Source organism: Lampetra planeri, chromosome 32 (assembly GCF_965212315.1).
Source record: "Lampetra planeri chromosome 32, kcLamPlan1.2.h2, whole genome shotgun sequence".
Lineage (NCBI taxonomy): Eukaryota > Metazoa > Chordata > Hyperoartia > Petromyzontiformes > Petromyzontidae > Lampetra > Lampetra planeri.
The window spans coordinates 9,778,266-9,803,936 of NC_136138.1; the positions used below are offsets into that span (position 1 = coordinate 9,778,266).

A 25,671-nucleotide genomic window follows, 5' to 3' on the forward strand; every position below is an offset into this window, starting at 1 on the left:
TGATATGCAGTTTTAAACTAAAACTAATTTTATTTCACCAGGTGTAAGGCCAACTGAGCTATGTAGCTCCTTTTTAGAAGTGACCTGGCCACAAATGATGGCTCAACGAAGTGGCTTATCACTTGGAAATTTATCGCAGACAAATACTCGAAATGCATGTTTATAAATGTGGATGTAAAAACCGGAGGACCCAGAGAAAAAGCCAAGCTACCGCGGGGAGAAAAAGACATGCACACTCCAAATGTATAGACGTCAGGGTCAGGATCGAACGCACGACCTCCACCATACCAGGCGAGATAGTTAAACGTCTCTCCAGCGTTGTGCCCATCCTCTTGGACCTTCTACTCGTGCATCAATGTGCACGGTAGTAGCCTGCACCACTCATACTTTATATTCTTGTTCATAATACGTGGGCTAGCTCTTGTGCCTTGATTGTTTCCAAGAGTCTGCTTTCACCACCCACATTTATTCTAGCCAGAACTTTCTCGCTAGGACGCGATGTTTGTGCCGTATCTTTAAAATCCTTCCGAAAGCTTTCACCTCCAATGCTATATGGTCCTCCTTTTGCCATTATGAATTAATTTCAATTCATTACGAAGGGTGCAGAGGTGTGGACTCGAGTCATGTGACTTGGACTCGAGTCAGACTCGAGTCATGAATTTGATGACTTGCGACTCGACTTGGACTTGCATAACAATGACTTTGTCCCACCTCTGGAAGGGTGTAATGATTCGATTCAAGAATCCAATTTTGTTTTGCATTGCGATGAATGTAGCAGCCTCTGGAGTCGTCAGGGGTAATGTGAACTCAATATTGCATCTACATGTTTGAATAAAAGAATATAAATGGTTCACACACGAGATATGACGCAAGTATCGCAAGCTTCAAAATGGACATTAATCAATGTCGTTATACGCATCCATGACCGTGCCCATTGTCTCGATTTCACGCATTGTCAACAGGGCCATCTTTATTATCGTCATCTACTCCAGGCTGATGATCAGTCGTTCGTCCAGCAATTACCGTTCTGATTCATTATAAAGAGCCTCAATACAATCACATTTCACGATGCTGTTTAATATCGGGAGGGAAATTGGGTTCGTGGTGGAGGGAGGTCTGTGCAGATGGAGGATACACAATAGCCTTGAAAGAAAGCGTTTATTCCTCTGGTCAATTTACAGTGCCACATAAAACCCAGAGAAATATGCACCTGGAGAAATATTCTAGGACGAGTGGGAGAGGACAGATACTACCATGTGATTTACATCAGGTCCAATACATGTAGCTAAGGAGGAGCTAACACGAGCGAGAGGCAGAGGTCGCAACCGGGTACCCGATACCCGTACCCTACCCGATACCCGGCTACCCGTACCCGGCCGGGTACGGGTAGCCGTTTGCGACCCTGGTGCGGCCGGGTACGGGTAGGCCGTGAGTCACTGGTGAGTAACCGTTTGTCACTCATTTCGGGTAGGGTACGGGTAGGGTACGGGTACCCGGCCGGGTACGGGTACCCATTTGCGACCTTGGTGCGGCCGGGTACGGGTACGGGTAAGGAATCAAAACCCGTTTGCGACCTCTGGCGAGAGATGGCTGAGCGGTTCAGGGGTCAGAGCATTTAACTGGCACAATTGCGATCCTGGATTTGGGTCTGGGGGCAGCTTCCCACGATTAAACTCGATTCTCACGTGTAGTGAGTTGATGGTCTCATCCCAGTTACCAGCAACTGCATTAACAAAAGCCACCAATTGGAGTTCGTGTTTTTTTTATTCATAAGGATAGATGCTTTCCGCCTTGAGAAATGTACATTTTGCATCGACTGCTATACGACGAACGTTACCGTGGGAAAGGGTGCCCCCTAGTGTGTGGATAGAGAAGGCCACTCGAAGCGATCTAGAAGCATTTCTGTGGCAACGACTTCTGCAAGTCTCCGCTCTCTTAGACTGAGTCACGCACGGCACCCTGTGACAGACCACCAAACTGCACAACTGAAACTAAATCAGGAGACGAGACTCAATTGAACGAGCTGACGGGTTGGTCAATTGGCGTCTCTGATTATCATCTCGTACAAATCAGGTCGAGTACAACCTCTGGAGACATCCATGACCAGCGCCTTACACCTGCTATCGCTCAATGCCTCTAGGAGTCAAACCTTTCATCATCATTACCTCATCCAGCCACCTCACCTAAACTAAACATATAAAATATTTTCATTTGTTCTTTTTTTACCAGGTAAGGCCCATTTGAGCTATATAGCTCTTTTTCAGCAGCGACCTGGCCACAAATGATAACTCATCGAAGTGGCTTATCACGTGGAAATGTATCGCAGCTAAATACTGTAAACGTAGGTTGATTCTAAATGTGGAGGGAAAAACCGGAGGTCTCGGAAAAAAATCCACGCGATCATGGGGAGAACGTGCAAACTCCAAATATACAGGCGTCAGGGTTGGGATCGAACCCAACACCTCCTGTATACTCGGCGAGGTAGTTAACATCTCGCCACCATGGGCATCATGCAGTGTGTGCCCCCTTCTTAGAATGCCCTTGGGTCTAATGCCTGTGCGACGTGGTGCCTTGCTCTCTATTTTCTCGACCACAGTGTCCCCCACAAGCAGCACGAGCAGCAAAAGGCATTTTGCGCTTCCCACGCCGCAGTCGTGCGATCCCATCGCGCACGCCGTTCTCTCGGGCCAGCCGCACGGCCCGACGCCACCGCAGCAGCAGCAGCAGCAGCCCCAAGCGGCGCCGTACGGCCAATCGCACGGCGTCCCGATGCCGGTGGCTCAGCACACGGTGGTGCAGTGGCCGGTGGCAGCGAGCGACGGCGGCGGGCAGCGGGAGCAGCAGCAGCAGCAGCTGCTGCACTGCGACGCGAGCCACGTGCATCGCTACCACACGCCGCCGCCGCCACTGCAGCAGCAGCAGCAGCAGCAGCACACGAGCAGGCGAGTTGTGCGTGGCCGCGGTGTTTTTCAAAATGAGTACGGTCTGTTCGCCCGTGTAGCAACGTGTGCTGTTTTCATGACGCGAATTGGATATACAACGCGGCGAATGTTTTAGGGAACGCATTTTTCATAACGCGGATATGGATTGGAAATGTAACGCGATTGAGTGAAAATAACTAAGTCGCGCGAGTAGGAATAACCGGTTGTTACGGCTGCCTCGGTGGAGCATCGCACAAGGCGGGATGCTACTGGATGCTTCTAGATCCTACCCACACGCCTCGCTCTTTGTTCAGCCAGCGTACGCATCTCACGTGTTATCACGGACTGTGCTTTACCCTATTATATATCATTTATAATAACGCGATTTTTCCATAACACGGGATTCTTCAGGAATGCAACCACCGCATTATAGGAGAACAGACTATATATAGATTTGCATAGCTATACAATTAAGTTGCTAATTTACTGTCCATTGGGTAGATTCACACCACTACAGTATAAACACTCCGAATTAACATACACACTAATACACGTGTTCTGGGAATGCCTTCACCCAGCAGAGAATTGACAAAGCTCTCTAAATTCGAAATTGCTTTCGGTTGTTTTTTTTTTGCGCTTCCCTTTTGTTCCACAACCTTTTGTGTTGAATGCTTCCTAATGCACCGTGACGCTGCTCCACAGGGCCTACCAAGAGGGCATTTTCTATCAAGCAGGTCCAGCCGGTCAACCGAGTTCTCTGCTGCCACAGCCTGAAAGTCACCAGCAGTGGAGGAAGGAAGACGAAACCAGGACTGAGACGCTGGTCTGAAACCAACTGCTACGTCCTCCCGACGGCTGTGTGTCTCCTTCTCGTTCAAGCGTGAAAACCGAGCTTGTTTCCTCCGACAAACTCAACAAAAAGGGGGTGGGGGGTGCTGGGGAGACTCGGGGGAGACTCGGGGGAAGAATAATCACTTTAAATGATGCGACCCCCCCCCCGTACATCCATTTTCACTGGCAGAAAGTGACCTTTGACCGACGTCACGGGGAACATCTTGAAGGGCTGTGGTATTTGTACGACGATGCGGGGGGGGGTCTCCAGATTATAATACCTGATTGGCACTTTTTAAATTGGTGTCCTTGTTTTGTGTTGGGTTTTCTTTTTTTAGACACATGAAACGGACACATCGTGATTTATTTAGCTTCCGTATCTTGGCAATACACGTGACTACAATAGTGTAATGTCTCTAAGGGTTAGATAATTTAATTGTCACTAACCCATTTGTTAATATTGTTGAATACTTGAGAACTTGCAACATTTCCACACCGACATAAAAAAAATTTACAAAAAAAATTAATGAGAAATATCGTTCAGCACATTCGGTTACTTTTACAAAACCATCCTATTTTTTGTTGGTGACCACAAAATGTGTTTTTGTAAACGCCTTTTATATAGCCTGTCATATCATCATCATCCTGAAGAAATGAATCGTGCTTTGTGGTGTAACCACTTGGTAGGGTGTGAACATTTCCAGCCTGCCCCCCCCCCCCCCCCCATAAAAAGCCTCCCATTAAACTTGAAGGCTGCTTCGAAGCAAACGCTCGCGGCTCGCGAACAAATTCTGCGTTTTCTCAATTTTGCAAAAAAGCATTCCACTACGGACCAAAGCTGTGACTGCGACCCCCCCCCCCCCCCAGCACCGCCCATTGCTAGTGGTCACGAGCAGACGTGGACAAACGTGTTCAACCATTTCAGTGGCCTCTATGTGACTTGAGAGGCCTCTTCTCCAGCCTTGACTTCAACAACACAGTACCCGGCGCTGCACCAACAGTCCTGCCGAAGACCAAGAGGTGGCCCGTCGTGACGCTGGTCGCGTACCCCTTGATATATCGAGCAATGAAACGAGTGCTGACAAGTGGCACATGCCTCCGAAATCCTTGAAGATGGTTGTTAAATTCAGGGCTTCATCTCTCACTGAATGCGTGCCGGGTCACTGATAGATTTGGTGTAGGCACTTGACGATTTGCCACAGTTAAAGCAAGGTGTATAGTGGATGTGGTGTTGTGCCAGGCGCGGACATATTCTATGGATCATTGGCCGGGACAGACGTGGCTGAAATTAAGCGTAAATTGTAAAAGTCTGCCCTAAGTGTAGTGGTTCTTGTGACAATATATAGGGATTCCCTTTTACTGAGGGGTATTGATAGTGCTGTATTGTAATGTTAGCTTGCCTATTGTCAACATTGCATTAGCAGGTCCTAGTAACTATTGTTTTCTGTTAACACTGAAGGTTGGGTGAAGATGTGCATTGCAAAGTTGAACTGCGTTTTTCCTTTCTTCACTGAAGCATTTTGAGTAATAAAAGCTTGAATGCGCCTGAAAAAGCATGTGTACTGCCGTGCCGTATGGTAAAAAAAAACCACCACAATGCTTCTGAAAGGGGCATACTTATTTTGTTAACTTAAATTATAAACTCAGGTGATTATGTTAAAATTGAAAGTGTGACCAACCATCTCCACCAATGCCTTGCTCTTCTCAAGTGTGCTCAGCAACTGTCACACAAAGATCACCAAAAAAATATATATACAACACAGTACCGGGGCGAACAGATTTCTAGGACTGCACCTGATATGACCACTTTCACATTCCTTGTCCAAATAACGGTGCTATCCGAACGAGTGAACATTGACATTAGCCAAGAGAATACATTGGCTTCGAAATTTTGGATGAGGGAATTAACCCCTCCCCATCGCCATCCCCCAGACATCCTGCAGCTTAAATTGTTGTCAGCCACAAACTTTGACATCAACACACTCCCATCTCGACAGCTGCAGCCGTGGAGCGTAGACCTCCACAAGAGACTGGAAGATCGAATGAGATGTGAGCAGATTCATAATTATCAATACATGTGGGACTTGTACCGATGAAGGGTTTTCTTGGTTGTTCATTTTTTGTTTAAGCCTGCAGTAGAAATCATTCAAGCAAGAAATAATTGTTAGGATTGCAAACAAATGTTTAAGAAATTTATTTTCCTTGCTGATACACTTGTGAAAACACACCAATGCGCTGTGGATTTTCAGTTTGAAAATCCATATTTGAAAAGCTGTCCTATCCACTGGGTTTCCAATAAGGTGGGCAAAACAAGTCATCTAATTTTAATAAGCGTATTCATATTAATTGAGTGAGTTGCCCTTTTTCTAATTAATACTTGTTACTCTTTAACAGCTACCACTGCCGTTGTGTGGTGTGATTTTAGTCATTTCCTGTTTTTTTCTGTTCTAAAAATATCTCAGTTAAATTCAATGTCAATGAGATATATGCTGCCAATTGCACGTGCGTAAACGTGTCTGATGAGGGCCAAAGTAATGTTTGTGCAGTGGGTTGATTACTGGAGACAATACAAAAAAAACATTTCATATGGAGAGTGAAAACAATTATAATATTTTAACATCACCCAGAACTAATTGTACACAACTGCTCCGCCTTGTATGACGGACTCGGAGCTGTTTGATAGCTGATTTGCAAATGGATTTTAATTTAGCTTAACACTGAAGGCAGCTGCACATCTTCTTTATTAGTTATGATATTGAAGAGATACTCTCGGCGAAATTGTCGAGGCCATTTGAGACCCTGAATAACCTTTCAAAATTTACTGCACGATGACCCTTTATTCTCAGACAAAATACAAATACAATGCTGACTTTATTTGTTGTAGGCCAAAATGAATTGTCTTATAAAGAATCAAAAAAAGGCATCAACATTAAACTTTACAGTTTACAAGGTCACACTAGGTCTTCACTGTGGTGCTGAAAAGGTCACCGATGTGTTTTTTGGGTTGTCCATGTTCGGCATGGTGCCCGACGTTCAGCTGCACGTGCTGGAGGCTTATGCAGGAACTGAAACTTCCAGTATGTGGAGCAAAACTTTTCTCCACGTCATTGCCAAACGACATGCTGTACACAATTTGAAAAGATGTTTGAGTTTATAAATTAATATTGTAATTCAGTGGGCAAATGTAATTTGTACCAAGCTCCATCAGCGTTAGCATCACAACTCAAATAATATTCAATATATTAACCCAGTTTCATCAGTTGCGAAAAAACTGCCATCTGTAAAGTGCATCGATTGGCAGCAATCAATAATTTACTTCCACGTTTTAGGTCCGACAATTAACAAAATGCAGCTCGCCAAATGTATCAACAAAAGTATCTGGTTTAATCAGATGGATTAATGTCACAATTTACTTTTCTGTGGCCTATTTAAAGGGAGGGGGACAGACATTTACAATTTAAGCACAACCTGGGTTGAAATAAAAAAAAATGTACACGCATTAAATAACTCGATCAATTTCAGTATATTTTTCTTGCCAAGTTACATATGAAACACATGGCGCTGGCCGCCGAGGTGGCAACATTTTTTAATAACAACATCCCTGGCACAAGTCGATGATGTCCTGCTGCAATCTGGCTTCGTGTGGAAACGAGTGAATCAGTGTTATATTTTTGTTTTGTAAATGCAAACCGTTACTACTGAATTAACTGTTTTTTAATGTTATATTTTTCACGTGTCCGTTGTTTCCTTTTGTATTTTTTTTATTAACGATTAAAAAAAATTAAACGAGCTGTTTGGATGTGTTTATATTAAAGCAATGCCATCTTTATACGTAGATATTTTACACTTTTTTTTTTAATTAGTACTGTATTTTTATACATCACACATTTTTTTTCAAGTTGAGAAATGGCAATTTAAAACGTTAACATCAGTAAGTTTTTTTTAAACATAGGTGTTGCATAAAATTAGCACTGATATGTGTAAAATAAAATTTAAGTAGTTTCTTTTCTACATAAAACAACTAATAACTGTGAGACAGTTGGATATTTTGCCTTCGATTTTGACGCTGGCCTTTTAAACTGTAATAGGTAGGTTGTGATTGATGTAAATTATCGTTTTATAGTGAAATTGTTGGGTTTATTTTCTCTGTGGCTCAATACTGAAGCCTCAAGCTCTGTGCAGTACAGTAATGTCTGTGGTTAATGTGTATCTTTTGTGCATGCAGTGACATTAGTTTAAAAAAGCAAATATAAAAAATAAACATAATAAATGTACTGCTTGTAGTCTTGGTGCTGAATTCCTGAAAGCTATAATCTCATTCCACACGCTACACACCTGCCCGCTGACATCCTACATGAGTTTATGTTGAACTTCTTTCGCACCGTACGTAGCCAACAGTGCTAATCGCAGGTGCGGGGGAATGACGACAAACTAAAAACAAAAATCATTTTTAAAAAAATTCGTTTGCAATCTAGATGATTTAAAAGCGCAGAGCTCCAGTGGATTTATATCATACGAAGAGCGTTCCTTATGGCTGCAGACGCGTATCTTAAAGCGGCTGAACATGCACTGATCCCTACTTTATTGTGGGCGATATTGGCACATAAAGGGCCGTCCATAAATGACGTCACGCACCTGGGAGGGGGGGGTTCAGACATTTGTGACGATGTGTGACGAGGGAGGGGGGTTGAGAAATGTGACGTCACATCAAAATGCACAACTTTAAATCAATATAGACAACACGTTCTACTTAATTAAATATACTTTTTAATAATGTGTTTCTCCTACAACATCCGAGTGCAGCGCCACATTAAATACGCAATACAATCACAATAGTTTAAAGCGATTTGAAGCATGTTTTATTTTGGGGGGGGGGGGGCAGTTTTGTGACGTCATATTTGTGGGGGGGTCTGACTTTTTGTGACGCTGTGTGACGAAGAGGGGGGGGGGTCAAAAATTGTCCAAAATCGCGTGACGTCATTTATGGACGGCCCCTAAAATGTAAAGTAATTGATTAATGAGCCTTGCTGGTAGAGTCATCAGCAATTCTAGATTTGCAGCTTTCGTAACTGCAAGGATTCATACTCATCAGCAAGTCAAATCAGTTCCAAACCATCTGGCAACAAAACTGACACCTTTTTTTTTAAGTGTCAGTTTTGTTGCCAGATGAAAGGGTAAAAAACCAATGATCATATTTTGTTACTGGCAAATGAGGTTCCAATGGTGCAGTTCCAAACCCTTTTATTGCACAGCCCTTATGTTCTCTAGCCCGTGTAGTACCCATGAGGTGGCTGGGCATGTGAGTGACATGACCCAGCAAACGCAGCCTCGCCTCCCCTCGAACCTCTCGATCGCTCGGAATCTGGTTGTAGGAGCAACGGTGACACTTCTGACGAAGTCGAACCATCGGATGCCAAGCAGGCATCTTGAGCATTGCGTTTGGACGGTCTGCAGCCAATTAAAATGAGGCCTCCACACCATACAACAAAACTGACACACACACAAAAAACATCACTGGTAGAATCTCAATTTGGTGCCCTGACTTAAACGTTTTTGGGACCAAATAAACTTGTTTTTTTTGGAGCAGTGCCCTTCAGCGCAAAGCTCACGGGCAGAGGTCGCAAACGGGTTTTGATTCCTTACCCGTACCCGGCCGCACCAGGGTCGCAAACGGGTACCCGTACCCGACCATACCCTACCCGTACCCGGCTGGGTACGGGTAGGGTACGGGTATCAGGTACCTGATTGCGACCTCTGGGATGAAGCCATGTTGCAGGGGCGGGTGTTTGATTCTAGGAACTTGAATTGTACGAAGAGACAAGACGTTGGGAAATGAGTGACAAACAGTTACTCACCAGTGACTCACGGTCTACCCGTACCCGGCCGCACCAGGGTCGCAAACTGTAGCCGGGTATCGGGGTAGGGTACGGGTATCGGGTACCCGGTTGCGACCTCTGCTCACGGGCCACTGGCGCCCCCTAGTGGCCGCATTGCTCTGCACATGTGAAAACACCGCCACATCATCATCGTGCTGCTGTGAAACCCCAATGGTTTCAAATGTGTGGCGGACCTCACACTGATGTCTTATCGGCAAGAGTGGCACATCCCCTGAAAATAAGTGAAGAACCATACTGAACATAATAAACGCCGTACTCAAATTTTGAATGTTGTAGTGGGTTTTCTCTCCAACACACCCGTGTGCTGAAATAGTAACGAATTGCCACGTTTTGTTTACGTGGCATCTTACAAATTTTTGGGGTATTTCGGTAAAGTCACATAGATAGGTTTAAAGAAAATAAACTACGACGTTTCGATCGCAACACAAGCGTTCGTCGTCAGGAAGAACGCTTGTGTTGCGATCGAAACGTCGTAGTTTTTTTGTCATTTTCTTTGAACCTATCTACGTGACTGTACCGAAAGACCCAATTAGAATATGAATTCCTGCAGTCACGAAAGCTTTAAGTCAAGATTTATCTTACTAATTAGCTGTGTCGGGTGGTTAGCGGCTTCAACGATACATTTATATTTTTTCGCGATCTAACCACCACCGCAACAAAAAAAAACTTTATTATTAATAACATTGGTCGCAAATTTTGATTTCGTGACTGCAGGGATTCATATTCTTGCTTCTTTCGGTAAAGTCACGTAGAAGGGAAATAATAAAATAATAATATAAATATAAAACAATAAAAATTCTCACGACGTTTCGGCCACAACGCAAACAGCCGTCCTCAGGTGATGATTGCTTGTGTTGCAGTCGAAACGTAGTGAGAATTTTTATTGTTTTATATTTATGTTATTTTATTATTTCCCTTCTACGTGACTTTACCGAAAGAACCAAGAATAACATTGGTCGCGTTAAGCCTACTGCCAACGACGATGACTCCCACGTGTTTTAACCATAACAAGTATAACCCGTAAAAACAAAGTTTTTCACTATAAATCCTTTATATGCGTGGCGGCTAGAGTCCTCTCGTCCTCTGGCTTGAGATGGCTGCCACCTATGGGTCAGATGATTGCATGGCAGCATTAAGCAATTGGTAATTAAATATCATATTTTTGTCCTAAAAAGTGTAAAATTTTGGAAAAAATTTTCACGAACATTAATTGTCACGCACAACGAGTCTGTGTGCAAAATGTCAGCTCGATTGGATCACGGGAAGTGGGTTAAAAAACGACCGAAAGATTTGCACGGTCCTAAACAAGCAAGCAAGTGAACTTAATATAAAGGATTTAATAAAGGATTCAAAAATTGGCGCTACTGGAGCCCGCCGGGTCACGTGACGCGCACGCGCACGCGGTGACGTCAGCCACCCGGAAGTAAACATGGCGACGAGCGGCGTTGTCTACCGGCGCCTCCGCGTTCCCTCGGCCGCCTCGAGCCCGCGGGAGTCGCCGCTGAGCGCAGGGTCCGACTACCGCGAAGGTTAGCAACAACAATATCAACAACAACAATAACGACAAAACTACCACCTTCGTTCTTTCTCATCTCTCGAGACGCGTCTCGGTGGAGAAAGCCGCGGGCCGTGGACTTTGGCTTCTTTGTCGTCGTCGTCTTCGTCGTTTTTCGTGCGGATGTTGTCAACCAAACTTTGTTCTAGATTTGAAGCTTTCGTGACTGCAGGGATTTATACTCGTAGGTTTTTTTGGTAAAGTCACGTAGGTAAAAAATAAAAAAATAAAATATTTTAAATAAAATATTTTAAATATTTTAAATAAAATATTTTATTATATTTTGGTTTATGCTTATTTTTTTGGTTATTTTCTTTGAACCTGTCTACGTGACTTTACCGAAAGACACAATTAGAATATGAATTCCTGCAGCCGCGAAAGCTTTAAGTCAAGATTTATCTTACTAATTGGCTGTTTCGGGTGGTGGCGGCTTCAACGATACATTTTAATTGCAAAATATTTTAATATATTTTATAAAAAAAAAAATACAAATTTCTTATGTGACTTTACCGAAAAATTATAAAATATAAAATAATCGATTGCGATGGATCGATACATACAGCGATTGTTGAGGATTCTGGAATTTCAATCTATTTCAGTGTGGACATTTTGGAACTTTTAAAAGATGTGAATATTGGAACTATAAGACTGTGAATAATATTGGTAATATTGACATACCTTTTCAATAATACAACGTATACACACTGGAGACCCAGTTCCTATCTCACTGCGCTTGTTTTCTTGTTCATGGTTTTGTTTTTTGTTTGTTGAGGTTGCACCCGATTCAAGAGCCGAATAGCTCACAAGGCTACACCTAATAAATTAACTTGAACTTGATATAATTCAGCGTAAAGCAGTTTGGGTTAGTGATGATACAGCACTCTCGCTCAAGTCACTCGCTCTCCGACCGTCAGTCGCCTCCTTAGTCCTTACCATTCTTATATTGCCACTACCATAGTTACTGTGAAGTTCACCCATTGATTCTGCCATCTTACCACCTTGGGGACCAGGTCTCACAGACCCACGGTTTTACCCCTCCCATGCTGTTCTACCCGCCTACACTGCATGTTACAATGCGTCTCTTTCTGCTTGTTCACTCACACTGCTCGACTTTGGAATACCCTCCCATCGTTTATTTTGTCAGTCTCTTAACTTGCTCAATCCAGGAGAACTCTTCACTCTCATTGCAACTTTTTTACGGTGTTTTTTGTTGGTCGCTTGGCGTTTTTTTTGGGGCTTTGGGCCCATGCTCAGCAACTTTAGCAAAATTAATTATTAAATAAACAAAAATGTGCAGATGAGATGGAACAAAACGTAAACAATATAATGGAGATGCTAATTAGGTTAAAGGAATAATGGATTTTTGGATCAAATCCGTACTTCAAATCATGACAATTTATGACATTACTGAAACAGTGGGAGTGCATCATTGTATGCCTAGTTACAGCTATATATCGTGCTTGGATGTATGACCACAAGTGCATGCCATCTCTTGTTAGGCTGCGTATTGCCAGGAGATGGCACTACAACAATGGGCTCCATCCACTTTCAGATGTAATTCATTTGATCTCTGTAAATCTGTGTGGAGCTTATGCTTGGTTCTTTCGGTAAAGTCACGTAGAAGGGAAATAATAAAAATCAAACAATAAAATTCTCACGACGTTTCGATGAAAAAATCTAAATGTGTGGAGCTATCTCTTTATATGCATGGATTTCCCCGGATATTCTAGAGAGAAAGTCAACCACGGAGATGAAGCAGCAAAATCAGGTCTCGTACTGGTGCTAGGTGAATTGTCTCGTCCAGAATGGCTCGGGGAAGACTTCACCCATCAGTGGAATGATCATGATGACACTGGCTTCCTCCCACATGCCGCTCATTCATGGAGTTGACCAAGCATCTCAATGCGGGCGCTGTTGAAGATGAGTCAGTTTGAGATTCAGTGAGGCATTCCTGGGTAAACAAATATCCATTGGTACTCTTGCAATGACGTGTGCACGGGACTGCAGATGTAAGACCAGCAGCAGAGGAGCAGGAGAAGCCACTGCCCCGCATCAATGCACACTCCGTCTTCTGGGTGTGCGCCTCGGCTGGAATAACCTACTACACTGACTTCCCGACGGTGCTGCTCAGAGACAGTACCATCCAGAGGTGGGGGTGCAAACGCTGTCTCTATGCTTCAAGTTAAAAGTAGAGGAGTGAACGGTTATGATCATTCTAATGCATGTTCTCTCTGCGGTCACTTGGATTTTTCTCTGGGTCCTCACAGTTTTTCCCTCCACATTTAGAAACATTCCTTTAGAGTATTTGGCTGATATACCTTTCCACATGATAAGCCACTTCGTTGGGCTATCATTTGTGGCCAGGTCGCTTTTGACAAAGATCTATATAGCTCAGTGGGCCTTGCCTGATAAAATAAATAAAATAGTTGAAGAGTGAATATACACAAGATGTGTTTCAGAATGAAAAGGCATGATGAGAATTCCCAGTTGGGTTTTGCATGTCAAGATGACATAGCCCTTCTTGAATGTTTTCTAAACAAAGCCTGTTTTATATACAAGAATGGAGATGCCATATTTTGTACATAGTGTACTGGTGGTACTTGTTGTACTTTTGCCATCTGACACATTTTTTTCGTGTGTATTTAGCATTTAGTTTTCACCCTGCATGTTTTTTTCTGACTAAATAGTTTTCTCGGTATAGAAAGTGCTTTTATGTGCATTAATTAGTAAGCTGGGAAATGTAAATGGTTTAGTGGGTATTGGGCCATTCAGCACTCACCGGATTTCCAGGCATCAGGTGTTAGCCTCGATTTTTTTTTTTACCAAATGTTGACGGACAACTGCAGATTTGTATCAGTAACTTTTTGGCAGCTTCTTTGGTGAAAATAGGATGATAATACTAATCCAGTTGCTGTGAGAAGATATAATTCAGCTCATTCCTAATTACCTTTAGTTCTAATGGATCACACACTCGCTGATGGAACAGCAATCAGGGTTTGAGGGGTGGGGATTCCCATATACAAATGAAGTTAATAGATTGAGAACCCAAGAATAATGGAGTTTATGGAATTTTGTAATAACTAAATTCCAAAATGTCTATTTGCCATATTGTTGAGCAAAATCATCAGCTAAGGTTAATCCACTGCTGGATGAAGGCCTCCCCAAGCTGTCAACATTCACCATGGATCTGCAATGCACTTGTATTTTCGTCGCTGTGGTCTGCTTTATCGGTGCAGCTGGTGGTTCGTTGCTGCAGTTGCGCTGATGTGCGTGAGCCTGGCGATTGCTGCCTACTGCATGTTCTACTTGGAATGGTACTGCCACGTGCCCGACTACGAGACCCACAACCCCGTCCTCGTCCCCACTGCCACGGCCACCTTCATCCTGGCCGCGTTGTGGTGAGTGCGATCGAGTGTGCCCCAGGAGACGTTTTCTGAAATGAACACGCCTCGCTCGCCACGTCCTTGTGTACGCAATGCCCAAGTTTTTCTTTACTTCAGTTGTGTTAATGATTCACCGTTTAAAATCAATTCTGACGCTCACGACAGATGCAAATTATTTTGCCGTAGGGATTGTTTATTGGTGATTTATGTAAATTATATTCCATTATCTTTACGCTAATTCGAATGAACTTGACAATACACAACATGATCACCTTCCACCTGTCCATCTTGTCTGTAAAGGGGGGGGGGGGGGTTACATTGGCTCTTGTATTTGTCGTCGAGGTGGTGGGAGGTGAATCACTGCATGGCTAATTCAAGAATACAAGTTGGCTTTATATAGCATCTGAATGCCACCACACGTATGTATGTTGAACTCCTTTCGCACCGTACGTAGCCAAACCTGCTAATCGGGAGTTTGCAATGCACATTTACGTTGATGGCAAACAATAGAAAACTGGACCCTAGAGGTGAATGAAGCATGAAGGTTGGAAACCCCACAATTTGCAGCTCTTGAGAATTTACATTTTTGAATATACAGACGTTATTGTCATGCGGCAGCGTGAAAATCCTGTGAAAATGTGTTTCTGTCGGCTGTTAAACAACACATGGGCAGTACTATGAGAATTCCAAATGGATGATATATTCTTTGCCCAATGGCATGATGCCGATAGCACAATTGGAATACAGTACATTTGGAGAAGACAGACCGTATGAAGTAAAAAATACAGAGCACGTTATGTCGTCAAATCATGCGCGTAAATCTCAGTCCGTGTGGCTCTCGGCATGGCAGGTGACACGCCACATCTGCCTCTAACTCAAATTCATCAATCCTTTTGTGCAGCTTGAACATGGCACTGTGGTCCGTGTGGTCTTTCTTCACACCCTTCCTCCTCTTCACTCAATTTATGGGCGTCATCATGGTGATCTCGCTGCTGGGCTGACGACGCACAGGTAAACATCCGGAAGGATTTCAACGCCATTCCTGCTCACAGTGGACTTGGACAGCCCTTTGTCAACCACTGCTATATGAACACCTCCCCCACACTGGTGCAAGTCATGTGGATTACTTGACAATGCATAAGTTTTTTTTTGGTTTAGATCGCCTAATTATAAATGTGTCGTTAAACCCGCCACCACCCGACAGCCAATTAGTAAGGTTTGTCACGTAAACAAAACATGCTAATCCGTTACTAGTACAGCACACCGGTGTGTTGTAAAGTAAACCCACAATATTTACAATTCTAGTACGTTTCGCCAGTAATTACAACTAGCATCATCAGGTAACAGCCAGACATATATTTACGTGATCTAACTAAAAAAAAATCCCGTTATGGATATTGGTCGCAAAAGCCTACGTGTTATACTTAACCATGCTTCACACTGGTTAGTACGGGTTGAAGAGAGGGAGCATCAACATAAAAGTACAGTACAACCATAGATTTGACTTAACTGCCCTCTGCTACCACTCACAGCCTCTACTGCAAGTGTGCAGCGGTAACAATTCAGTATGGTGTGTTCCAATGTTCAACAGGCATATTAACAAGTGGCTGAAAATTAATGTGAATTATCAGTGACGAAGTATATTTCAAGGACAAAACTGGCATGAGTGCTCAGAAACCCAAGCTCATTGTTCCACGGTGTTGAGTTAAAATTGAACACTGACCCATGATGAATGCAGCATTGTGTGACCATTGATTAATGTGTTCACGATAAGCTGCAGATGGGGATATTTTTTTACTTCTGTATTGGTCGGTGTCTAGCCAGCTGTCACTAATTCGTAATGTCGCCAGTCACTCAAGGTCAGCCGATGGCAAGGTTGGCATTGCTCTGGGCAATTCGGTTTTCTATGGAAATATCCATAACGGCTCAATTGCTGGCCCAGATGAACGCCTGCCCAGTCAATTGGATTTCTTGACTCTAAATGAAGTGACAGCTCAGTGGTGAGGTGCAGTATTTTTTTTTTAAACAGATATCCTAGGCATAACCATGCAGGGTAATATTAAAACTACTTGTGGCATTATAGCTGTGCCAATTTTGTGTTACTGTAAACTTGTCAATGTTAAGTCAATTTGGGTAGTTAACACATTTTCAAAGTAGGGTGGTTGTTTAGAAGTGTTGCAGTATTTTATCCAAATTTGAGTAATGTGAACTTAATGCCCAACAGCATGGGCCCATTAAATTATATTAAAACACTTTTAAAATATGAACAGAATGAGCTTAAATGCAAGGAAACATACGAGTATTCATCTTACCTTTATTATAATGATGAACAGCAAAATATAGGCACAGATTTACATTTAATTCCTGATATTTGTTCCTGTAATCATGACATGGCCTATGACCAAATTATCCAGAATGCTCCTGATCTCATCTCAGAAGCTATAAGCAGAGTTGAGCCTCGATAATGCATGGGTGGGTGACCACCATGCAAATTAGTGTTATAGGGTATGGGGAGCTACATGGCAGGCAGCAGAGGGGAGTCCAGCAAAATACATTTTTGGACTATTCTTTATGATCCATCGATGCTGCCCCCTTCAACAACCCTCACTATTAAGCACGCTGAAGTACTGTATGGTGAAATATCCCCTACGACTCACATAGCATAGTGGTGTTCTCATCCAGCAATGGATTGATAAAGGGCTGTACATGTACAATCATACTTGTATAAATGTGAATGTCGTAGCAGCACACAGTTTGTGTTTAGACGTCAAAGACTTTTTAAACTCTTACTGTAGTTTTACAACGGACAAAGTGCTCAAAAATTCTATGTGCATATTGATATTTTGTTTACGTATATCCAAACGACAAATACAATTCGATTGGCATGTGATGAAAAATAAATGCCAGATTATGACCGAGTGCTTTTGAAAACACAATATTGGCAATTGAGATCATTGGTCAGTGAAGGTAGCTTTCCTCTTCTCCACGAACGCACTCATTCCTTCTTTGCGGTCATCCTGTTTGGAAACGTTCACAGCAGAAGAAGCAATCAAACTAATTTGACAAAGAAGTGCGCATTCCCAAACTGTGTTCATTAAACAATTACTCTTGTTTTGAACATTCCTTGGACGGTTATAATTTGCAGAGCCATGTTCTTTTTTTCCCCCCACCAATGCTAATATAAAGGGCATGTTGCGTCAAGTGCTTTCCGAGGTCTATACCATGTTCTGGTCATCACACGAGTCTGGTGCCACCGTGCTCGCACAACATAATAAAAATGTGGAAAGAATGACTGTCGAAACAGTTGATGCATTATGCCTAAAAAGTTCCCCAAGTATTCAGAAATACGCTACATGCGTGTGGATCCACCACTCTAGTGAAAAATGTTGGTGTATTATTTAAAACTAGAAAACTCCCAAACCCACTGGTACTGCTGCAAGGTGACTGGTGAGATGGCAGGATTGCAAGTCGATGCTTTAATCGATTTGTGCAGAGATCCTAATCTACCAGGTGCCCCACTTTCTTCTCACACTGAACACCCTGTATGGAATTGGCTCACCGTCCTATTTACAAGACACCAGAAGATGGGCCTTTAAACTCGGTGAGGGATTCCTGGGTACATTACACTTCAGTGATCTATTTGACAAATCCTATTTTAGAACGGAAATTTCCGTACAAAAAATTAAGCACGGTATTTAATCGTGCAAAACTTACGGTTGCAAAGGTGGCATGGAAGAATCTCTTCTCAAGACGGTTTCCTTCTGCCAGTGAGAGCTCAAATGCTGCAAACAACAATATCTAGAATCAGAATCCTTATTTATCATGGAGAAAATCCGATGAGCTATAAAGCTCTTTTTCACAGCTGTCCAGTAGAGGCGGGTCAGAAGGTTACCACAACAAACGGTACAAAAAGCAAACAGAGTGCAAAGGATAGGAAAGGTAAGCAAATCACAAAAAATGAATGCTTCAATACATCCTAGATTCAATCTTAAATTTGTGCGTACAAAGCACACGATCTACTACTGATTGTGCCGTTGCGTTTGCTGTGTGCCGTAACGTTGGCTGCGAGAGATGTGAGCAGCAATGCCAGTCTGCGTGCTGTGATAATGCAGATTGTATCTGCGCGGCAGCTGTACCAGCATTGACGGCCTCCTTAGCCATGGAGATGACGAGCTTGGAGTGGCGCGAGATCTTCTCTCCCAGCTTCACGGCCTCCCCCAGCAGCTGATCGGGTGGGCACACCTTGCTGACGAGCCCTGCACAAGCAAGAGCAACTTAATAGAAACAATGTACATGTACTGGCCCTTTTGTTAATCCACTGCTGAATGAGCACGTCCCCACACCGTGCGGATCGTGGGGGTTATTTGGCCATACACTTCACAACGCTGGTCAGTGCGGATTGGTGAAGGCAGATAGCATCGACGTGGGGACATAGAAGCGCAGTACAACCATGGATTTTGCGACACGAACCATATCTAATTATTAATTCAATTTATTAGACGTGGCATTTCCAATATTTTGCTAGATTGTGGGCAAAACAAAGAGCTGTAAATATCATTATTTACATTTATGAATACAAATGTCTATTAAAAAAAGTGACGAGTATTTTTTTTGTGCTATTAAAAAGGATGTTTAATAGCCGTGTGTAATAAACAGATGCTTCTCTACTTCATTACAAATGATGCACAAAGACATTGCTTATACTGAGACACCAAGTGGCATTTTCAACCATGATCACATACAACTCCACAATATCAAACTGGGGAGCAGTTTTGCTTGTATTTTCCTTATATTTTATTCTTCATATTGTTATATGAACCTCATGGCGGGACCCTGGCTCTCGCATAAACTGCGTTGTGATGTCATTTTATGTCTGTTCAAGGCGAACGATACGGTATTCTATTCCTCTCAATGAGTTCTACACAATGCGCTAATCAAAGTTTTGTTTCTTCTGCACTTGGACGACATCACAACAGAATGATCCGCACCAGGTGGGTCGCGGCGTTTATGTGCGCGGTGGGATATTCGCCAAACATAAATTAATTACGATTTTGACTTCCATTTATTCGGGATCCCGGGGTCCCGCAATAAGGTTCCTATGTACAATCGATTCTGATAATGTGACGTGACTGGCAGGCTTGCGTGCGCAACAGAAAGTGAAGCTAGCGGAGAGTGTCTGACCTGCTTCTTTGGCTTGCTGGGCTGAGATCCGGTCTCCGGTGAGCACCATCTCCATGGCCAACGATTTGCCGACCGCTCTGGTGAGCCTCTGTGTGCCGCCCGCCCCTGTAACACGCACGCATTTAAAGGTGAAACCAAAACTATGGATGGATCTTATTGATGCCCACCTGAGCTGTCGCAATAAGAGTTTGAAGCTTTCCTATGAAAAGAAATACAAAACAATGTGGGTCATAAGGTGCAAGTGATGCAAGTGGTAGGAAAGACATAACATCACTGTAAATCCCTTATCAGTGCCTACCTTATTACAGACCAATTCAGACCTTATTGGTCACCCCGTGCTCTTATAAATCTCAAAGCTCATCCCACAAAGTCCCATCACATGGGAGAAACACAAACAAACGTAATATTTTTTGTTGGCTAGTATTAAAATGGCTGCACGCCGTATGGACCTGAAAACTTTATTTTCCCTGTACAAGAATACGGGTAAACCGTTTGGGTTGACAGGTATGAGATCAAAAGAAGGCAGAAGAAGAAGTGGGGCGATGTGGTGCGATTGGACATGGTGGTCCGAAGAGCGGAAAGAGAGATGGCGCAGAAGGCGGCATAAAGAAAGTTCGCAAGTACAGTGGACCCCACAATTGGGACTAACGTGTGGAAGAAGATTATAATTTAAAGTTATGGTCAAGTATGTCATTATAGCATTATAATGTACTCATATTTTAATACCTCAAGGCTGTGATGTCATACATGCATTGCAACAAAGCATCGGACTGATTAAAAAAATGCTCAGCAAGGAAGCTTCAAACTCATGTTTGGATAGCCTGTGTTTAAACAATAAGAGCTGTTGGGTTGTTTTGCTTCCTTCTGTAATGTGTTTACAAGTGCACCCGATGTGTGTCACGCATTTTATGCTGTCAATGTTTGATACGGCAGCCCTCGCAAAATCTACCTTGGTACTATGTGCTGACTGCAACAACAAAAAATCCCACCGTACATGTGAATAAACATTTGTGAAAGGTGATGTTTAAGCAAACATCACCTTTCAGGAAGATTTTTTTTTATCAAAAAACATGTGGAAATAGCCCCTTGTGCTGCACTGTTAGAAGGGGGCCCCACTGAGCATGACATTTGCTCATGTTAATTTAAATTAGAATTCAACTGCTCAACTATTTTTTATTTTACCAGGTAAAGCCCACTGAGCTATATAGCTCATTTTCAGAAGTGACCTGGCCACAAATGATAGCTGAACGAAGTGGCTTATCACGTGGAAATTTACATCAGCCAAATACTCTTAAACAAATGGTTCTAAATGTGGAGGGAGAAATCGAAGGACCTGGAGAAAAATCTACGTGACCATGGGGAAACATGCAAACTCCAAATATACAGGCGTCGGGGTCGAACCCACAATCTCCTGTGTACCATATATGCATGTGGGCATCATGCGTGTGGTTTGAAGACAGCTGATAACCAGCTGATAACCAGGCAAGCTACATCTGATGAACTTGAGAAATAACTAAAATTCTGAGCATTCTACATATTTGTCATTTTAACATGGGCACTATAGTGTGTGCAATTTTGAAGTGGGTTTTGTACGAGTTTGGTACACTGTATCAATGCATATTTGGCATACCGGGTATGGTGCCAAGAGCAATCTCAGGCTGCCCAAACTGGGCCTTTTCCCCAGCGTAGATGATGTCACACATCATGGCCAGCTCGCAGCCTCCTCCCAACTGCAAAACCATTAAGTCACAGCGTTCAGTGGACTCTTCAATATTGTTATGACGGGTATTGTGGCATCCGTTTACTACCGGCAATGCCGAGAAACATTGAGATATATATTCTGCATGTGACAACAGAAACCAGAAATTAAGTTCTCTGACAAGTGATGAAAGCAGTGGATGGGAGAAAATAAACGTTAGGGAAAAATGTCATTTAATTGCTGAAAGAGTGAGAAGTCTGCTTTCTGTTACCCTCAAAACGGGGACATTTCATCATTCCCCTGGCCCCGATTAACCTGGTTTACCCTGCATGGTTTTGCAACCAGATTCCTCCTGCGAGAAGACACACAAAACCTAGAAGAGACCAGATGCTGCATAATTTTTTTTGCTAATCGGAAGCAGAATAAACGAGTTTCTGTTGTTCACCTATTGCCAAACAGGATTTTCTTTTGCCAGCAGCACAGTGATGATCCGAGAGCCAGTGAGCAGCCCGAGTGCAGGCCAGTGTGTGCGCTTACCGCGAATCCATTCACGGCTGCGATGACCGGCTTTTTGGTCTGGGCGACGCGATTCCAGTGCGACAGGAAGTTCCCACCGAAGCACTCGGCGAATGTTCGGTTCTGCATCTCCTTTATGTCGGCCCCCGCTGACGAAAAGAGCAACATGACCCAGCGAAGTGGGCTATTACGCGTGTAAAATCGAACAACAAAATACACCTTCAGCGAGCAAGAATGTGACTGCCCTAAAGAGAGTGGTAGGTTAAGTGGCCAATTACAGCTCTCGAGACTTGATAGGTTTCGATTGAAGGTCTTGAACAATGTACAATGCAGAGATGGCCAATGTCTCCGGGGTCAGAGCACTGAGCCATTATCGCTGAGATTCTGGGTTTGATTCCACATTTCAGACACTCATGATTAAACTGGGTTTCTTGTGTGAGCAAGCACGATATGGGGGGGGGATTTTTTTTCACGTTATATTTGTCTTTTCACTTTGGCTAAAATCCAGCTCTGAAAATCTTATACGGAAATTGGTTTTACTACAATGCAATGAATACTTCTCTGTAGCAGACAGGGCATATGGAAAATAACACCGACTATAGTGTGGCAACCTTTACAGGATATCAGAATCAGTTCTGTAATATCTGCTTTCAAGGCTATCCTCAAATACAATCGAGGACACACTGCCCCGTGACATTTTCGAATCGATACATCGTCTCGTGATAAGGCGCGGATGGCACGAATAATACAATTTGTGGGAAATATAAAATGCATGTTTCAATGCGAGTACGCATATGCAATGAACAAATGCATCTACAGCGTGTGTGTGTGTGTGCGCGGCTCTTACCGGCGAAGGCACGTTCATTGCCAGTGATCACGATGGCCCCAACGCCCGAGTCCCCTTCGAACACGTCCAGGGCTTGATTGAGCTCCAACATGAGGCCATCGCACAGTGCGTTGAGGGCCTTAGGCCGGTTGAGCTGTATTAAGCCCACGCTGTTGCCCTCTCCTTTCCTCTCCACCAGAATGTACTCGTACTTTGCGCCTGTGAACACATTGCAGCATACATACTGCTGCTTACACGAGGAAATAGACGTGCAGAATTTTCCCTTGTCCATCTTGTAAATAGTACACATACATTCCAATGGGGTATCCGCATTGCCAAGTGGGGTGCCAGTTGAATGCAATTGTATAAGATGTATTCTTGCAGTGTTTGCTTGAGTAGGTGAATCTAAGCAAGCATATATGATGATGTTTGCTGTCAAGAATGGCTATTGTCCAAAACGTCACCTATTATAAAAAATATTCCTTTTAGAGCAGTGTTATTGACCAATTTGTTCAGTTTTGCTAACGTGTCCTTGTGCACCACTGCCAATACTATATCACAACAATTTTTTTCAGCAGTGAAGTGCATTGTCTCTGCAAATTGTACCTCCAGCTTAAATGTTGTTTTACCACCAAACCAAATTTACAACTGAATGTCTTCAACCACATGTACATTGTCTTCATTAATAAATACATTATTAAATGTGTGATGAAATGTTACCGGAGTCTCTGGTGTTCCTTTTTTCATTCATTATTCGACTGGATTGTCAAGTTTTGTGCCCAGGCACAAATATACAAACTGCTTCTGGGCACGACAGTTTTGGTCTAGCCAGCTGAGCTGTGGATAATGTACAATTTAGCACAAGCTCAAGCATTTTTTTAAATAATTTCACTGTTTAAGTCCTTTTGAGTAACACAGCATAACTGAATATCCGAGAGCTCAACAGGGGATTATGACCAACTGAATCAGCAGAATGCAGCAGGTTGAAAAACACGATGTGTACATTACATCTGTACGCGCCTGTCTCCATCTCAAGCGTCTTATAGTGATTGTTACACCACGTGAAATGCATGTTTTCGTATGTACTCTAATTAACCAGGATGCTCTAAAAAGCAGGTATGGTTATTTTAAAGGGGGTGATGAAGACTGGTTTGTTGCTTAGAATACAGAAGAGAAGTCTCATCGTGAACTTTCAAGGTTTGGTGACGCTGTTTCTCCATTGCCCAGAGCCCGTGGTTACTAACTCACGTTTTACTATGAACTAACTTTCCACCTGTTGATCTAAAAAAACACGCTTCATTTAATAACAACGTCTACTTGATGCGCTGCTCAGCCGCAACCTCAGGAATCAAAGGTAAAAGTAAATTGCGCAAAGGTGGAAGACTTTCAAATGGTAAAACTGGAGTGAGAATAATGAAGGGAATTGCTGTGGATGTGCAACGATGGTGGTGCAATGGAGAAAAGTTCAGTTGCAATTTTTTTTCTCGAGCAAAGAACACCACTGGTTCATAGCCACACATCTGCAATCGTTTATCGGGAGGCTGGTACGAGATCGCGACGTGCAACAGATTGGGAGCCTTATAAAGAACCACGGCAATGATGAAGGGGGGGTTATAGGGAGTTGCGTTGGGGGTTGGAATGGCTAGAGTATTGTTCGGGGAATTGTGTTATAAAAGAAAGCGGTGGGAGAGATACATCTGAAGACTAATCACTGTTTGCTGGGGTTAGGGTGTTTAGATCAGAGTGTTAGGGCAGTGTTTGTAGGTTTGTTAGTATTATAGGGAGTGTTTGTTTACGGATATTAGTAGTGTTGTGGTTATGGGTAGAGTATTGTAGCAGCAGTTTCGCACTCAGCCACACTGTAGAGGTACTATTAGCAGTGTGTCTTGCAATAATAGTATTCGTGGTATTATTACCGTGTTAGTGTTGTCAGAATGTGTTATTGGTGTGATTAGTAGTGTCGTGTCTGGCATTGAGCCGATCTCGCCCGTGCAGTGGAGGTAGTGGTATTATCAGCTGTTTATTACAGTGTTGTGTGTTAACGTAGTGTTGATAGTGTTATTAGCAGTGTTTATTACAGTGTTGTGTGTTAACGTGGTGTTGAAAGTGGCATTGGCAGTATTTATTACAGTGTTCTTGCGGTGTTCGTGTCATTGTTGTAGTGTTAGTATTGCCGTAGTGTTAGTATTGTTAGTATTGTAGTGTTAGTGTTGTAGTGTTAGTATTATTGTAGTGTTGCCGTAGTGTTAGTATTGTAGTGTTATTGTTGTAGTATTAATGTTGTAGTATTAGTGTTGTAGTGTTCGATGTCGCTCACCCACACTGAGCCCCCGCGCCGCGCTCTGCAGCAGCCGCGGCCTCTGCGCCGCGAGCAACATCCGAGCCGTGGCTCTACACAGCACAGACATGACGAATACAATGGCGAAACGAAAGCAAGAGACACAGCAGAGAGCCGAGAGCAAGAGAGAGAGAGACAGAGAGCCGAGAGCTAGCGAGGTTAAGCGATGGATCGCAAGCGAAGGTCAGCGTCAGAGGTCCGCGCAGAAAACCCCCTCGACACGCTTGGGCCCAGCAGCGAGATTCGCCGATTTAGGGTCCGCGGTGAAATCTCTCGCGGACGTTGCCAAGTTGCACGTTGGTGGTGGTGGTGGGGGGGGTCACCACGTTGTGACGTAAGGAACGAAACAGGCGGAATTCTCTCCACGAATGTGGCTGACGCCTGACGAAGCTGGTTGTAATTTCTGGCGAAACGTCGTACTCAAGATTGTTAATGTTGATTTAAAGCTTTCGTGACTGCAGGGATTCATATTCTTGGTTCTTTCGGTAAAGTCACGTAGAAGGGAAATAATAAAATAATATTTA

General features: G+C 43.3%; 3 protein-coding genes across 6 annotated transcripts in view; 2 read left to right on the forward strand and 1 right to left on the reverse strand.

Moving 5' to 3' along the window:
* Positions 1–8,026, forward strand: part of LOC144729428 (FERM domain-containing protein 4A-like) — a 232,428-nt gene extending 224,402 nt beyond the window's left edge. For 2 of the 3 annotated variants that reach the window (XM_078609705.1, XM_078609707.1), the window contains exons 22-23: positions 2,597–2,942; positions 3,624–8,026. In XM_078609705.1, the coding sequence (XP_078465831.1) occupies positions 2,597–2,942; positions 3,624–3,750 (473 nt within the window). In that variant the 3' untranslated portion in view covers positions 3,751–8,026. Of the gene's footprint in view, positions 1–2,591; positions 2,943–3,623 lie in introns of all 3 variants that reach the window. The other variant, XM_078609706.1, reaches the window with a different exon arrangement.
* A 3,019-nt stretch (positions 8,027–11,045) lies between these two features.
* On the forward strand, positions 11,046–19,266 carry TMEM128 (transmembrane protein 128). 2 transcript variants are annotated; one of them, XM_078609710.1, is made up of 5 exons: positions 11,046–11,178; positions 13,212–13,353; positions 14,441–14,602; positions 15,489–15,598; positions 18,700–19,266. In XM_078609710.1, exons 1-4 carry the CDS (start codon positions 11,079–11,081, stop codon positions 15,586–15,588), a joined length of 504 nt encoding a protein of 167 aa, XP_078465836.1. In that variant the 5' UTR covers positions 11,046–11,078; the 3' UTR covers positions 15,589–15,598; positions 18,700–19,266. The 2 variants fall into 2 exon arrangements, with proteins under 2 accessions (XP_078465836.1, XP_078465835.1); XM_078609709.1 differs by having other exon boundaries at positions 18,718–19,266.
* On the reverse strand, positions 16,882–25,418 carry ECHS1 (enoyl-CoA hydratase, short chain 1). The gene is made up of 8 exons (XM_078609708.1): positions 25,127–25,418; positions 22,831–23,028; positions 22,005–22,132; positions 21,399–21,498; positions 19,769–19,873; positions 18,724–18,843; positions 18,302–18,369; positions 16,882–17,604 (listed from the first exon to the last, which is right to left on the reverse strand). Exons 1-8 carry the CDS (start codon positions 25,215–25,217, stop codon positions 17,539–17,541), a joined length of 876 nt encoding a protein of 291 aa, XP_078465834.1. The 5' UTR covers positions 25,218–25,418; the 3' UTR covers positions 16,882–17,538.
* Positions 25,419–25,671: the final 253 nt, after the last annotated feature.

Excerpts from the sequence above, each read along its gene's own strand:
- TMEM128 (XM_078609710.1), top strand. The coding sequence starts at position 11,079 with ATGGCGACGAGCGGCGTTGTCTACCGGCGCCTCCGCGTTCCCTCGGCC. Across the intron at positions 11,179-13,211 it reads AGGGTCCGACTACCGCGAAG|ATGTAAGACCAGCAGCAGAG; the intron begins GTTAGCAACAAC and ends ACGGGACTGCAG. Across the intron at positions 14,603-15,488 it reads TTCATCCTGGCCGCGTTGTG|CTTGAACATGGCACTGTGGT; the intron begins GTGAGTGCGATC and ends CCTTTTGTGCAG.
- ECHS1 (XM_078609708.1), bottom strand. The coding sequence starts at position 25,217 with ATGTCTGTGCTGTGTAGAGCCACGGCTCGGATGTTGCTCGCGGCGCAG. Across the intron at positions 22,133-22,830 it reads CAATGAACGTGCCTTCGCCG|CGGGGGCCGACATAAAGGAG; the intron begins GTAAGAGCCGCG and ends TCTTTTCGTCAG. Across the intron at positions 18,844-19,768 it reads CCAGCAAGCCAAAGAAGCAG|GGCTCGTCAGCAAGGTGTGC; the intron begins GTCAGACACTCT and ends TTGCTTGTGCAG.